The sequence below is a fragment of the Lycium barbarum genome, chromosome 5 (assembly GCF_019175385.1).
Source record: "Lycium barbarum isolate Lr01 chromosome 5, ASM1917538v2, whole genome shotgun sequence".
Taxonomy (NCBI): domain Eukaryota; kingdom Viridiplantae; phylum Streptophyta; class Magnoliopsida; order Solanales; family Solanaceae; genus Lycium; species Lycium barbarum.
In genome coordinates this window covers 111572220-111587832 of record NC_083341.1, presented here as the reverse complement: position 1 = coordinate 111587832, position 15613 = coordinate 111572220, and the positions used below count along the sequence as shown (strand labels likewise).

General features: G+C 40.9%; 1 protein-coding gene across 1 annotated transcript; it reads left to right on the top strand.

Moving 5' to 3' along the window:
• The first annotated feature begins 13328 nt into the window (after window positions 1-13328).
• On the top strand, window positions 13329-14152 carry LOC132639628 (uncharacterized). The gene is made up of 2 exons (XM_060356069.1): window positions 13329-13604; window positions 13712-14152. Exons 1-2 carry the CDS (start codon window positions 13329-13331, stop codon window positions 14150-14152), a joined length of 717 nt encoding a protein of 238 aa, XP_060212052.1.
• The last annotated feature ends 1461 nt before the right edge of the window (window positions 14153-15613 follow it).

Genomic DNA, 15613 nt, shown 5'->3' with positions numbered 1-15613 from the left:
ATATTCATTTACATGTTCATTAATTGTTTTAGTAGAAAAGATTAAAGAAGTTTAAATTGGCTAATGATTAATGGATTAATGGGTAAGGGTTTGCCTACTAGTAATAATAAGGTAGGTTCCCGCACGATCAGTAATTAGGGTCGTGACAGTTCCATTGGTATATGAAAATGCCAATTTTTTGAAGTCAGACTCATTTTCCAGCTTTGTTTCCATTTTACAGTGAACCCGTCAAAAATTTCATCATTTTTATCTCGGGTTAAAGCCCCAAAACTCATTTTCGCATTTGATGCAGTCTAGACTTAATCAAAAATCCATTGTTTTATCACATGCTTAGCCGCAACATTATACCGATTTTTAACAACAATTCAAACCAAGTTTTTGATTTTCGTAAAAAAAAAAAAAAAAAAAAAAAAAAAGTTGATCATTATTTGAATTTTGAAAATAGTTTGACGACTTCCTAAAATACTATGTGTTTTTCCTAAGTTCTAACATGCCTAACGGTTTCATTATTCACATTAAATACATATACATATACAATACATATATACATAATAAACTGAATTTTTGAAAAGAAGGAAAATTAAACTGATGGGCCTACCAAACCCACCAGCCTCCATTTTTACCCATGGATGGGCCTTCCTCATATTTTCTTCCTTTATCATCTCTCGGACTCGATCAATGAAAAGTGTTGGGCATGGTATGATAGAAGGAATGGCCCCAGAGGCCCGTGACATTTTCACATGTGAACACAACAACAAAAGAAATTGATGGTTAGAGTGTAACTATACTATCTCATGAGGCTAAAAAAATATTTAAAGGCTACATAAATACTAGAATGAGACCAAATACTTATCCACTCATACATGGCCCCTATGCGATATTGATGACTTTAATCATGGTAACAAATACAATTTTCTTAAAGCCCAGAAGGGGCAGACATAATGTCACGACCCGACTCGGGGCCACGATGAGCACCCGGTGCTAGCCCACCCGAGCACCCTCTTAGCTTACTCTTATACTTACATCTAGGTGAGCCACATAATTATACATACATTTCCATTCATTCGTCAACTAGTCCCAATTGGACAACAGTACATTTATATCACCATAGGCATCTATGCCACATCAATGTACATGGGCCAACGTGGCCAACAAAATGATATACAAAACATAGGCCGACAAGGCCGGACATGTCTAACCATATACACATGACTACGAGCCTCTATGAAGAGTATAACATATCACATGAGCGGGACAGGACCCCGCTATGCCCATAATTATATACACAAAAGAATAAGTACCCAAAAGATATGGCTCCGGAGGAAATGGAGCTCTCTATGAAATCTCCGAATAGACAGCTATGGATCAAGTCCGTCTCCCTGAGCACCTGCGGCATGACGCAGAGTCCACAACAAAAGGACGTCAGTACGAAGAATGTACCGAGTATGTAAAGCATGATCAACATCGATATACAAGCATAATGAACAACATATGAAATAGCATAGGAGGGGAGACAATAATATCGTCGTCATAGTTATTACCTGCCTTTCGTAGGACTTTCCATTTTTCACACGTATTAGTACACCTACGTCATCATCCGTATTCCATAATAATACTCGTACCATACTTGTGCTCATAATCGTATGCATGTCCTTATTCGTATTCTTATACAGTCTTATCACATTAATATTTATATTATATACATAGTCATTTCATATACGTAGCCTTTACATAGCATAACCGACCTCTTAGGATCGGTGTTTCATACATATTTGGCCAACCAAGGCTCAAGGTTACTCATACCTGGCCCTACCAAGGCTTCAGGGTTATCCGTACCATCTGCAGATGTGTGCGCGCGTTTCGTAATCGTATACATACTTTATACATATTCATATACATATATCCTACCCGGCGTTATAAGCTCGGGGTGTCATTATAGCCCTTCATAGGCACATGTGAATATAATAGCCCGTAGGCACCTTTAGCATCATTATTATTATCATCGTCATCACTAACATCATCGTTTTCGCTACATCTCTATCTTATGCTTACTCGTCAAATGGGGTGCGTAGTACATTCGTAGCACGTACCGAGGATTGTGAGCTTATGATCTCGGAGTGTCAATCACTTGAATACAACATACTCATATAGAGGATTTAAGAGTTTGGCCAAGGAACCATGCCTTATGAAAGAAGGGTTGGCCTTACATACCTCCTCGTCGAACTATTCTACACTTGCGCGTACTCCTTCGATGCTCAAGTTTCTACCTTCATTAATATAATAACAATAGCCATTAGTCATTCACATTACCCACATTCCTCAGTTTACCCTCCATTGACCATTTTAGTATATACTTCTACCATCCAAGTATTTCAACTCCCCAATATGTTAACCAACATATAAATATCATGAATCTTACCTTAGATGATGTAGGGACAAGCTTTGGTTGATAATACTTCACTTCGAGCAAAACCCTAGTTTTTCTCCATTTGCATTTCTTGACTTGAATGGTATTTAATGGCTTGCTTACACTTGATTCACTTGTTTATGTTGTTGGTGACTTGATTCTAGAGAGAAGTGGTGTAATGTAGAAATGAAATAAAACAAGTCTTGGTCCTCATATTTAATGAATTGAAAATCTGTGCTGAGGTGTACAGTGGTCGTCCATGGAGGTTTATGGTCCGTATTCCAGTTTACGGACCGTCCCTCGTGGTCGTCTTTAACCTTAAGCAGAACCAGAAACTTTGGCTGCATGCATGGTGATTTACGACCATGGTTTACGGGCCGTAAATCACTTTATGGTCCGTCCACCAGGTCGTATTTTACCACTTCTCAACTGGGCAGAAAGTTGAAACCTTGCATGGCAATTTACGACTGCCAGTTTATGGACCGTATTCCATTTTACGGTCTGTATTTTGCACTTTACGACCACTGGGCAGTTTTGCCAACTTTCAACTTTTCACATTTCTCGACTTTTCATTCTAATCATTATCGTCCATATACGCACATTGCTCATGAAACATTATACACTCGCACTCCTCGCACACATCACTAGTTCGTTCACTTGCGTACCAACGGGAAATATTTCGAGGTGTAACATTCTTCCCCCCTTAGGAACATTCGTCCTCGAATGTTAAAGTCTCGGGGAATTCTACAAAAATTTCGCCAGAGTTCCCCTTATAATATGGCGCTACCATCCTGCCACAACAACCCATAATATCGATGCCACACAGTGCCACAACGTAACAACATAAAAATTTTGGCCACACATGACCCAAAAGCATAAAAGGAAATATACATACCTTATGATCTTGACGTCTCATCTTGGGATCCTCCCACGGGCTGAAATAAATGTGGGTATTTAGATCGCATACTTTCTTCTGCTTCCCATGTCATCTCCTCTCGATTGCTATTCCTCCACAGAACTTTAATTGAGGCCACTTCCTTGTTCCTAAGCCTCCGTACTTGCCTGTCTAATATGGCAATGGGTACCTCTTCATAAGTCAATTTCTCTGTCACTTGCACATCCTTCACTGGGACGATCCTAGTGGGATCTCCAACACATTTTCGAAGCATCGAGACATGAAATACTGGATGGACTGACTCCAATTCCGGAGGTAGATCTAACTCATAGGCCATTTTGCCTATTTTGCGCACAATCTCATATGGTCTAATATATCGGGGACTGAGCTTCCCCTTTTTGCCAAATCTCATAACGTCTTTCATTGGCGACACTTTCAAGAATACCCAATCCTTAACTTGGAACTCTAAGTCCCTTCGACGATTATCCGCATAGGACTTCTGGCGACTTTGAGCCGCTAACAACCGATCTTGTATGAGCTTGACTTTCTCTATATCTTGCTGGACCAAATCTGGCCCTATCAACTTGGTCTCTCCAGTTTCAAACCACCCAATCGGGGATCTACACCTCCACCCATATAAAGCCTCATACGGTGCCATTCGAATGCTAGAATGATAACTGTTATTGTAAGCAAACTCAATGAGTGGCAAATGGTCATCCCAATTTCCCCCAAGGTCTATCATACATGCTCGTAACATATCCTCGAGAGTCTGAATAGTGTGTTCAGCTTGCCCATCGGTCTGTGGGTGAAATGTCGTGCTTAGGCGCACTTGGGTCCCTAGACCCTCTTGGAACGATCTCCAAAACTTAGTTGTAAACTGGGTCCCTCTATCGGAGATAATAGATACTGGAACGCCATGGAGTTTCACTATCTCTTTAAGATAAAGCTTCGCATAATCTTCTGCCGCATAGGTCGTCCTGACCGGCAAGAAATGAGCTGACTTTGTGAGTCTATCCACAATCACCCATATGGAATCATACTTACGTCGAGAACGGGGTGACCCTGTAATAAAATCCATATTAATCACTTCCCACTTCCAAGTTGGGATTTCTATAGCTTGCAATAATCCACCCGGCTTTTGGTGTTCAATCTTCACTTGTTGGCAATTAGGACACTGAGCTACGAATTCCGCTATATCTTTCTTCATTCCACTCCACCAGTATATAGACTTAAGATCATGATACATTTTCGTCGCTCCGAGGTGTACGGAGTAACGGGAACAATGAGCTTCCCTCAATATTTGGTGACGTAGGCCTACCACATTGGGAACACATAACCTGCCTCGACATCGGAGAACCCCGTCTCCCGAAATATCGAATGATGACTCCTCTTTCTGAGGGAGTGTATCTCTGTACTGCATTAGCATGGGATCCTCATATTGTCGCTCTTTTACTTCCGCTACTAGCGATGAAACTGCTGAATTCTGAATAGTAGCTCCGCTGCTACCTGAGTCCACTACTCGGACTCCTAGGCTAGCTAACTGTTGGAGCTCACGGGCCATCTCTTTCCTTTCTGGTCGTACATCATTTAGACTTCCCATGGATCTGCGGCTAAGAGCGTCAGCCACAACGTTAGCCTTTCCGGGGTGATACAAGATATCAACATCATAATCCTTTAGCAACTCCAACCATCGTCGTTGCCGCAAATTCAACTCTTTCTGCTTGAAGAAATATTGAAGGCTCTTATGATCTGTATAAACATCCACATGAACACCATATAAATAATGTCGCCATATCTTTAATGCATGGACCACTGCGGCTAATTCTAAATCATGGGTCGGGTAATTCTGTTCATGTTTCCGTAATTGCCTAGAAGCGTACGCAATCACCTTACAGTGTTGCATCCGTACACAACCTAGCCCGACGCCTGAAGCATCGCAATAAACAACATACCCTTCCAATCCCTCTGGAAGTGGCTAGACTGGGGCAGAAGTCAATCTATCTTTCAACTCTTGGAAGCTACGCTCGCAGGCATCTGTCCATTGAAACTTAGCTGACTTCTGAGTCAACTTTGTGAGCGGTGCAGAAATAGAAGAGAAACCCTCAACAAATCTTCTGTAATAACCTGCTAAGCCCAAAAAGCTACGAACCTCCGTAGGAGTCGTGGGCCTTGGCCAAGTCTTCACGACCTCAATCTTTTGGCTATCCACCCGAATCCCATCAGCTGCAACAATATGGCCCAGAAATGATACTGAGTTCAACCAAAACTCACACTTAGAGAATTTTGCAAACAACTCTCGAGCTCGCAGAACTCCAAGGACTATACGCAGATGCTCCGCATGATCTGTCTTGGATCTAGAATACACCAGGATATCGTCGATGAATACAATCACGAATAGATCCAGAAAAGGTCTGAATACATTATTCATTAAGCCCATAAACGCTGCCGGTGCATTAGTTAACCCAAAAGACATTACTCGGAACTCGAAATGGCCATATCTTGTTCTGAAAGCTGTCTTAGGGATATCTTTCTCCCTAACTCTTACTTGGTGGTACCCGGACCTCAAATCAATCTTTGAAAACCATTTGGCACCTTGAAACTGATTAAATAAATCATCGATCCTCGGAAGAGGATACTTGTTTTTAATCGTCACTTTATTCAATTGCCGATAATCAATGCACATTCTCAAAGAGCCATCCTTATTTCGGACGAACAATACGGGTGCTCCCCACGGGGATGAACTAGGCCTAATGAAGCCTTTATCAAGCAAGTCCCTCAATTGCTCCTTCAACTCTTTCAATTATGCGGGTGTCATTCTATATGGAGGAATAGATATAGGTGTGGTGCCTGGCAACACATCAATGGTAAAATCAATCTCCCGTTCGGGAGGAAGGCCTGGAAGCTCTTCCGGGAACACATCCGGAAATTCGTTCACCACTGGAACTGACTGTAGGGTCGGTGACTCAGCTTCTACATCTTGAACTCGTACTAGATGATAAATGCACCTTTTTATGATCATTTTCCTTGCCTTTAGATAGGAAATAAACCTAACTTTTGGTGATGCCGCATTCCCTTTCCATTCTAAGACTGGTTCTCCCGGAAACTGGAAACGAACCATCTTCATTCGGCAATCAACATTGGCATAACAAGAAGCCAACCAATACATGCCCATAATAACATCAAAATCTACCATTTCTAGCTTATGCAAATCAATCATAGTACGACGATCACAAATCACAATCACACAATTCCTATATACTCGGCTAGCTATGACCGATTCACCCACGGGTGTAGACACCTCAAAAGGTTTGATAGACTCCGGCTCAATTATAAATCGACCCGCAATATATGGAGTAACATATGATAATGTGAAGCCCGGATCAATCAAAGCATATACATCATGAGAGAATACCGATAATATACCTGTGACCACATCAGGAGAAGACTCAAGATCTTGGCGTCCAGCCAAAGCATAAATACGGTGCTGAGGACCGCTAGTACTGGGAGCTCTGCCTCTACCTCTACCATGGTCGACTGGCGCATGTGAACCTGGCCCCGTAGGGCGCACAGATGCCGAAGATCCGGCTACTGACCCTGATGGTTGGGTCCTACCTCTACCATGTATTGAGGGGCAATCACGCATAATATGGCCTGGTCGACCACATGAATAGCAACCATCTGAACCCAATCGGAATTGACCCCAATGCAACTTCCCACACTAGGAACATCGTGGTATAGGTGGCCTTGACTGGCCTGAATCACCTCTAAACTGGGACCCCGAATAACTCTGACTCGGCCCGGGATGAGTAGATCTATCAAGGCTTTGGCCTGAAAACCGTGGAGGTGCACTGGTCATAGAATAGCCCAAATTTTTAGGGAACTGTTACCTGTGTCCGCCTCTGGACTCACTTATTGGGCCCGAAGATCTGGCCCTCTTGCTATGACCCCTATCCTGCTCGCGCTCACTTCTCCGCTGCTGTAGGTTTTCTTCTAAGTTCTGAGCATGCGCCTGAATGCGTGCAATATCCATACCGTCCTGAAGGGACGCAGTCAAGCATTTATCCATCAAGTGTGGCCCTAGGCCCTTTACGAATCGGTATACCCTGTCGCCCATATCTGCCACCATGGCCGAAGCATACCTAGCCAAGGAGTTAAAGCGGAGGCTATACTCTAGGGCACTCATACTACCTTGCCTCAAATTTAAGAATTTATCGGCCCTTGCTCGCCGAACTTCTGGAGGCATATAATGATGGAGAAAAACATCAACAAACTCTTGCCATACCGGGGGAGGTGCATTTTCTCCCCATGAAGCCATCCATACCATATACCACTGAATCGAGACATCTCTCAATCTATATGACGCTAACTCTACTGACTCGGTGTCCGAAGCATGTATCAACCAGAGCGTCCTTAGCATACCATCAATAAAGTCCTAGGGATCCTCCTCCGGCTTTGACCCAAAGAATTCCGGGGGGTTCAAAGTAATGAAATCACGGGCCCTTGCACTAACAGCCCTATCACCATACCCTGAACCTTGCCTCTGAGCCTGGGCCGCAACCAACTGGGTCAACAAATTAATGGCCTCTTTCACATCTTGGCCAGAAGCATTCGGTGGAGGAACTGGAGGTGCTGGAGCTGGGGCTGAGGCTCCCTCATGCTCCTCAGTAATAGGCACTGTCTGGGAGGACTGAGATTGAGCCGCACTCTGGGACTCACTTTCCTCTACTACCGGTGGCGGTGCTTTCTTAGCCCGCTTCTCTGCCACCGTCTTGCCCATTTGGGCTGCCGTAGCCTTTCCCTTTTTTGGCATCTCTGAAATACACAACACACGATTTAGGAGCAAGAATTTCCTACAGCATAGCTCTATCGCACGATTCTTATGAAGAAAGAAGGTCATTTATTCCTAAGATGTCCGCACCTTCTTGTTTATAAGTGTGGCGTGCAACACACCCATAACCAAGACTCTACTAGACACGGCTCGTAGACACACCCTAGGACTGAACTGCTCTGATACCACTTTTGTCACAACCCGACTCGGGGCCGCGACGAGCACCCGGTGCTAGCCCACCCGAGCACCCTCTTAGCTTACTCTTATACTTACATCTAGGTGAGCCACATAATTATACATACATTTCCATTCATTTGTCAACTAGTCCCAATTGGACAACAATACATTTATATCACCATAGGCATCTATGCCACATCAATGTACATGGGCCAACGTGGCCGACAAAATGATATACAAAACATAGGCCGACAAGGCCGGACATGTCTAACCATATACACATGACTACGAGCCTCTAGGAAGAGTATAACATATCACATGAGCGGGACAGGACCCCGCTATGCCCATAATTATATACACAAAAGAATAAGTACCCAAAAGATAAGGCTCCGGAGGAAATGGCCAGAGGAAATAGACCTCTCTATGAAATCTCCGAATAGAAAACTATGGATCAAGTCCGTCTCCCTGAGCACCTGCGGCATGACGCAGCATCCACAACAAAAGGACGTCAGTACGAAGAATGTACCGAGTATGTAAAGCATGATCAACATCGATATACAAGCATAATGAACAACATATGAAATAGCATAGGAGGGGAGAATATAATATCGTCGTCATAGTACTTACCTGTCTTTCGTAGGACTTTCCATTTTTCACACGTATTAGTACACCTATGTCATCATCCGTATTCCATAATAATACTCATACCATACTTGTGCTCATAATTGTATGCATGTCCTTATTCGTATTCTTATACATAGTCTTATCACATTCATATTCGTATTATATACATAGTCATTTCATATACGTAGCCTTTACATAGCATACCCGACCTCTTAGGATCGGTGTTTCATACATACTTGGCCAACCAAGGCTCAAGGTTACTCATACATGGCCCTACCAAGGCTTCAGGGTTATCCGTACCATCTGCAGATGTGTGCGCGCATTTCGTAATCGTATACATACTTTATACATATTCATATACATATATCCTACCCGGCGTTATAAGCTCGGGGTGTCATTATAGCCCTTCATAGGCACATGTGAATATAATAGCCCGTAGGCACCTTTGCATCATTATTATTATCATCGTCATCACTAACATCATCGTTTTCGCTACATCTCTATCTTATGCTTACTCGTCAAATGGGGTGCGTAGTACATTCGTAGCACGTACCGAGGATCGTGAGCTTATGAGCTCGGAGTGTCAATCACTTGAATACAACATACTCATATAGAGGATTTAAGAGTTTGGCCAAGGAACCATGCCTTATGAAAGAAGGGTTGGCCTTACATACCTCCTCGTCGAACTATTCTACACTTGCGCGTACTCCTTCGATGCTCAAGTTTCTGCCTTCATTAATATAATAACAATAGCCATTAGTCATTCACATTACCCACATTCCTCATTTTACCCTCCATTGACCATTTTAGTATATACTTCTACCATCCAAGTATTTCAACTCCCCAATATGTTAACCAACATATAAATATCATGAATCTTACCTTAGATGATGTAGGGACAAGCTTTGGTTGATAATACTTCACTTTGAGCAAAATCCTAGTTTTTCTCCATTTGCATTTCTTGACTTGAATGGTATTTAATGCCTTGCTTACACTTGATTCACTTGTTTATGTTGTTGGTGACTTATAATCCTTGAAAACTTATGAAATAAATGTAGAGAGATGATTCTAGAGAGAAGTGGTGTAATGTAGAAATAAAATAAAACAAGTCTTGGTCCTCATATTTAATGAATTGAAAATTTGTGCTGAGGTGTACAGTGGTTGTCCATGGAGGTTTACGATCCGTATTCCAGTTTACGGACCGTCCCTCGTGGTCGTCTTTAACCTTAAGCAGAACCAGAAACTTTGGCTGCATGCATGGTGATTTACGACTATGGTTTATGGGCCGTAAATCACTTTACGGTCCATCCACCAGGTCGTATTTTACCACTTCTCAACTAGGCAGAAAGTTGAAACCTTGCAAGGCAATTTACGACTGCCAGTTTACGGACCGTATTCCATTTTACGGTCCGTATTTTGCACTTTTCGACCACTGGGCAGTTTTCCCAACTTTCAACTTTTCACATTTCTCGACTTTTCATTCTAATCATTCTCGTCCATATACGCAAATTGCTCATGAAACATTATACACTCGCACACATCACTAGTTCGTTCACTTGCGTACCAACGGGAAATTTTCCGAGGTGTAACATTCTTCCCCCCTTAGGAACATTCGTCCTCGAATGTTAAAGTCTCGGGGAATTCTACAAAAATTTCGCCAGAGTTCCCCTTATAATATGGCGCTACCATCCTGCCACAACAACCCATAATATCGATGCCACACAGGGCCACAACGTAACAACATAAAAATTTTGGCCACACATGACCCAAAAGCATAAAAGGAAATATACATACCTTATGATCTTGACGTCTCATCTTGGGCTCCTCCCACGGGCTGAAATAAATGTGGGTATTTAGATCGCATACTTTCTTCTGCTTCCCATGTAATCTCCTCTCGATTGCTATTCCTCCACAGAACTTTAATTGAGGCCACTTCCTTGTTCCTAAGCCTCTGTACTTGCCTGTCTAATATGGCAATGGGTACCTCTTCATAAGTCAATTTCTCTGTCACTTGCACATCCTTCACTGGGACGATCCTAGTGGGATCTCCAACACATTTTCGAAGCATCGAGACATGAAATACTAGATGGACTGACTCCAATTCCGGAGGTAGATCTAACTCATAGGCCACTTTTCCTATTTTTCGCACAATCTCATATGGTCTAATATACCGGGGACTGAGCTTCCCCTTTTTGCCAAATCTCATAACGCCTTTCATTGGCGACACTTTCAAGAATACCCAATCCTTAACTTGGAACTCTAAGTCCCTTCGACGATTATCCGCATAGGACTTTTGGCGACTTTGAGCCGCTAACAACCGATCTTGTATGAGCTTGACTTTCTCTATAGCTTGCTGGACCAAATCTGGCCCTATCAACTTGGTCTCTCCAGTTTCAAACCACCCAATCGGGGATCTACACCTCCGCCCATATAAAGCCTCATACGGTGCCATTCGAATGCTAGAATGATAACTGTTATTGTAAGCAAACTCAATGAGTGGCAAATGGTCATCCCAATTTCCTCCAAGGTCTATCATACATGCTCGTAACATATCCTCGAGAGTCTGAATAGTGCGTTCAGCTTGCCCATCGGTCTATGGGTGAAATGCCGTGCTTAGGCGCACTTGGGTTCCTAGACCCTCTTGGAACGATCTCCAAAACTTAGCTGTAAACTGGGTCCCTCTATCGGAGATAATATATACTGGAACGCCATGGAGTTTCACTATCTCTTTAAGATAAAGCTTCTCATAATCTTTTGCCGCATAGGTCGTCCTGACCGGCAAGAAATGAGCTGACTTTGTGAGTCTATCCACAATCACTTAGCATAAATCACAGTATAGAGGAAGGTATAAATGAAGTCTACCCAGTAAAAACAGATTAAGACAGTTCAAATAGTGAAATATATCCAGATTAAATATTGTATATTAGGCCATTAGGACTCAACAGTTTATCTAATTACATGAATGTAAACAAATCAGTCTCAGACTTGTAAACCAGATCCCAAAGATGGCAAACATGAACTAAACATAACTTAATTAGACTTAACAAAAATAAATAGAAAAACACACAGATTCACAATGTAAAATAAGATCAAATTACAAAATAACTTGGCCGAGCAAGTTTTTGACAATATCAGTTAGACACTGTGTACATTCTAATTCTCTTTAAACCAGACCAAAGTAGAGTTTATAAGAATGAATTCTAAATGAGGCATAGTTCAACAAACTCAAGATAGGCTAAGCTTTATGTAACTAGAATAATTTAGATTAAACCAACTATTTTGCACAGCAAAGAGTCATTTAGGAAAAAGAAAAAGAAGAGCAAAAGCCTTGCCATTTTTAGAACTTTCAACACAGCTCATAATAATTCCCTCAAAGGTTCTACAGATTTTATCACTTAGCAGGGTCCCATAAGGTATATTCTAGCACAGGGAAACCCATCATATTGAGAAGAGTATGACTGGGTTGAGTTTGACAAGAACCTCAAAGCCTAGTCCACTATTTCTCAAGACCTAGGTAAGTCACACTTATGTGTCAAACATGCCCTTAAGTGACACCTCTTGAACTTTACATCCCACTTTGTTTTACTCAGGTGTGAACTATGCATAAACTAGGTGTAATTCATTTTAACAAAAAGGTTTCAAAGCAAGATTCAAAACTCTAAGTGTGAGGAGCATAGACAGTTTAACAGATCACAAAATGAGGGCAAACAAAAGTCTTCAGCACCAATATTTTAAAAGGGGTAAAATAGGTTATCATTTACTCAGTGTCGATATTGAGGAGAATAAGGAGAATCTTATTATAGAGGAGGAAAAAAAAGTAGGTTAATTTAGTGAATGAGAAGGTATATAAGCAAGCTGGAGTATCCCTTAAAGTCTCTAAAGCAGTTTCTAGTTCCAAAGGGAAAAAGAAGAGGCAAAAAAAGATGAATAAGAATGGTCCAACAGAAGAACAACACCCTATTAGGGTGTTACCAAAGAGAGCTGTCAAAAAAACATCTTTTAAATGATGTTAAAGTCATTTATTTGGAATATAAGATATGTGAAGACTCAAAAGGCATTTCATAGACTCCAAATGCTTCATAGACATCACAAGTTCTTTTTGATAGCCTTGTTGGAACCTTTTCAACAGGCTAGATACATTCAAAGATACATGAGTAGATTAGCCATGGCTAATGCATTTTCTAATTGTAGTGGCAAGATCTGGTGCTTTAAGAAATAGTAATATTGATATAGAGGTGATTTCAGACACAGTCTAACAATTGACACTAAGACTGTTCTTCGAGGATTTAGAGAAAAATATGTATACCACTCTGGTATATGCAAAGTGTGACGAAACTACAAGGCTAGAATTATGGGACAACTTGTATCATTTGTATAACACCATCACTGAGGCATGAATGATTGGTGGTGATTTTAATGTGGTCTTGAATGATGTGAAAAAAATTGGTGGCATCCCTATTCTGCCTCAACATGTAGAGGACTTTGCCTTTTGTGTGAATTCTTGTGCACTGGAGGAGATTATCTTTAAGGGAAGCCTTTTTACATGGTGGAATGGTAGAGCAAGGGATGATATCATTTTTGAGAGGTTGGATAGAATGTTCATTAATGCTCCTTTGCAAGATTGGTTTAGTAGCTTGGAAGTGGAACATCTAGCTAAGACAGGTTCAAATCATGTTCCTCTATTATGTACTTATGGAGAAACATATCAAAATCAGTACAAACCTTTCAAATTTCTGAAGTTCTAGGTGGAACATGTTTTTTCATGAACATTGTGAGGCAGAATTGGCTAGTATGGGAACATGAAGACCCTTTCATTAGCTTCAAGTGTAAGATGAAGAAGCTTGAAGGGGCATTTTCTCAGTGGAGTAGATTTCCATATGGGGATATTTTCAAACAAATCATTATTAGGGAGGAAATAACTAGAATCAGAGAAGGCCTGTTTGAAGAGGATCCCTCTTCTATCGATAGGTATGTATTGCAAAAGGCCCAGGCTGAAATGAAGAAATATTTGCATTATGAAGAAGAATTTTGGAGACAAAAATCTGATCTTGACTGGTTTGTAGAGGGTGATAGGAAAACAAAATTCATTCATACTATTGTGAAAGAAAGAAGGAAAAAACAACAGATCAGGAAAATTCAGAATTTAGAAGGGGATTGGATTGAGGAGGCGGATCAAATAGTTGCAGAAGCAATCTCATTCTATGAAAAACAGTTCACTTAGGAGAATTTAGATCAAGTGGAAGAAAGTCTTCTGGAGCATGTTCCAGTTCTAGTTGATGTGGGTATGAATGAACAACCTAGAAAAGTACCAACCATGGAGGAAGTTAAAGATGCAGTTTTCAATATTAGTGGATCAAGTGCTTGTGGTCCTGATGATTTTTCAAGTATATTCTGCCAGAAGTGTTGGGATATTGTTGGAAAGGATGTGTATAGTATGGTATTGTCTTTCTTCAATGGAAATTCTCTTCCAAAATCTATTACTCACACAAACCTGGTGTTGCTTCCTAAGAAAGAATTCTTTAATAATTTTTCTGATCTTAGGCCAATCAGTTTAAGTAACTTCATAAACAAGGTGATATCCAAAGTTATACATGATAGATAGGGTGATATACTTCTTTCTTTGATATCTCCAAATAAGGCTGGTTTTGTACAAGGGAGGAGCATTATTGAAAATGTTCTTCTAGCTCAAGAGATAGTCACATATATAAGGAAAAGAGGGAAGTAGTCACAGATATAAGGAAAAGAGGGAAACCGGCTAATGTGGTGATTCAACTAGATATGGCCAAGGCCTACGACAAGGTGGCTTGGTCCTATCTTATCAAAGTGCTAAGGAAGATAGGATTTTCTGATGTGTTCATTGACATGGTCTGGAGATTGTTGGCTAACAATTGGTACTCTATATTGCTAAATGGCAAGGCTAAGAGGTTATTTCACTCTACAAGGGGAGAAAAGCAAGGAGATCCTTTATCTCCTGCATTATTCATCCTGTCTGTTGAGGTATTTTCTAGAGCTTTAAACTCTTTAGCTGAGGATGGTAGTTTTGTTGGATATGGTATGCCCAAATGGAGTGCAAGGATCAATCAACTTGCATATGCTGATAATACCATCATATTTGCATCTGCTGAGAAATACTCTTTGATAAAATCATGATCATTTTGAAGAAGTATAAGGAGTTATTAGGTCAGCTTATCAAGAGGGATAAAAATGCTTTCTATTTGTATGATAAGGTAGCACAGCATATACAACAAGAAGTTCAGCAAATTGCAGGTTTTAATAGAGATCAGTTTCCTTTAAAGTATATGGGGTGTCCGATATTTCATACAAGAAGGAAGAAGATGTATTACAATGATCTTATTTAAAAAGTTAAGAACAAACTGCAAAGCTGGAAAGGAAGACTTTTATCTTATGAAGGGAAAGTTGTCTTTATCAACAGTGTTCTTCAAAGTATACCTGTGTATAGTTTGTCAGCTATAGTGTCTACTAAGTACACTATTAATGAAATTCACATGATCTTTACAAGAGTTTATGGAATAACAAAGAAGAGGAAAAAAGCATACACTTGGTGTCATGGCAAAACATTTGTTTACCAAAAGAAGAAGGTGGCCTTGGTTTTAGATCCTTGTATGATGTTTCAAAGGCTTTGTATGCTAAGTTATGGTGGAGATTTAGAACTATTAATTCC

What these genes read in the sequence shown, in the direction of transcription:
- LOC132639628 (XM_060356069.1), top strand. Translation starts at nt 13,329, where the DNA reads ATGATTGGTGGTGATTTTAATGTGGTCTTGAATGATGTGAAAAAAATT. An exon ending in CTAAGACAGGTTCAAATCAT is followed by an intron (nt 13,605 to 13,711) that starts GTTCCTCTATTA and finishes ATTGTGAGGCAG; the next exon opens with AATTGGCTAGTATGGGAACA.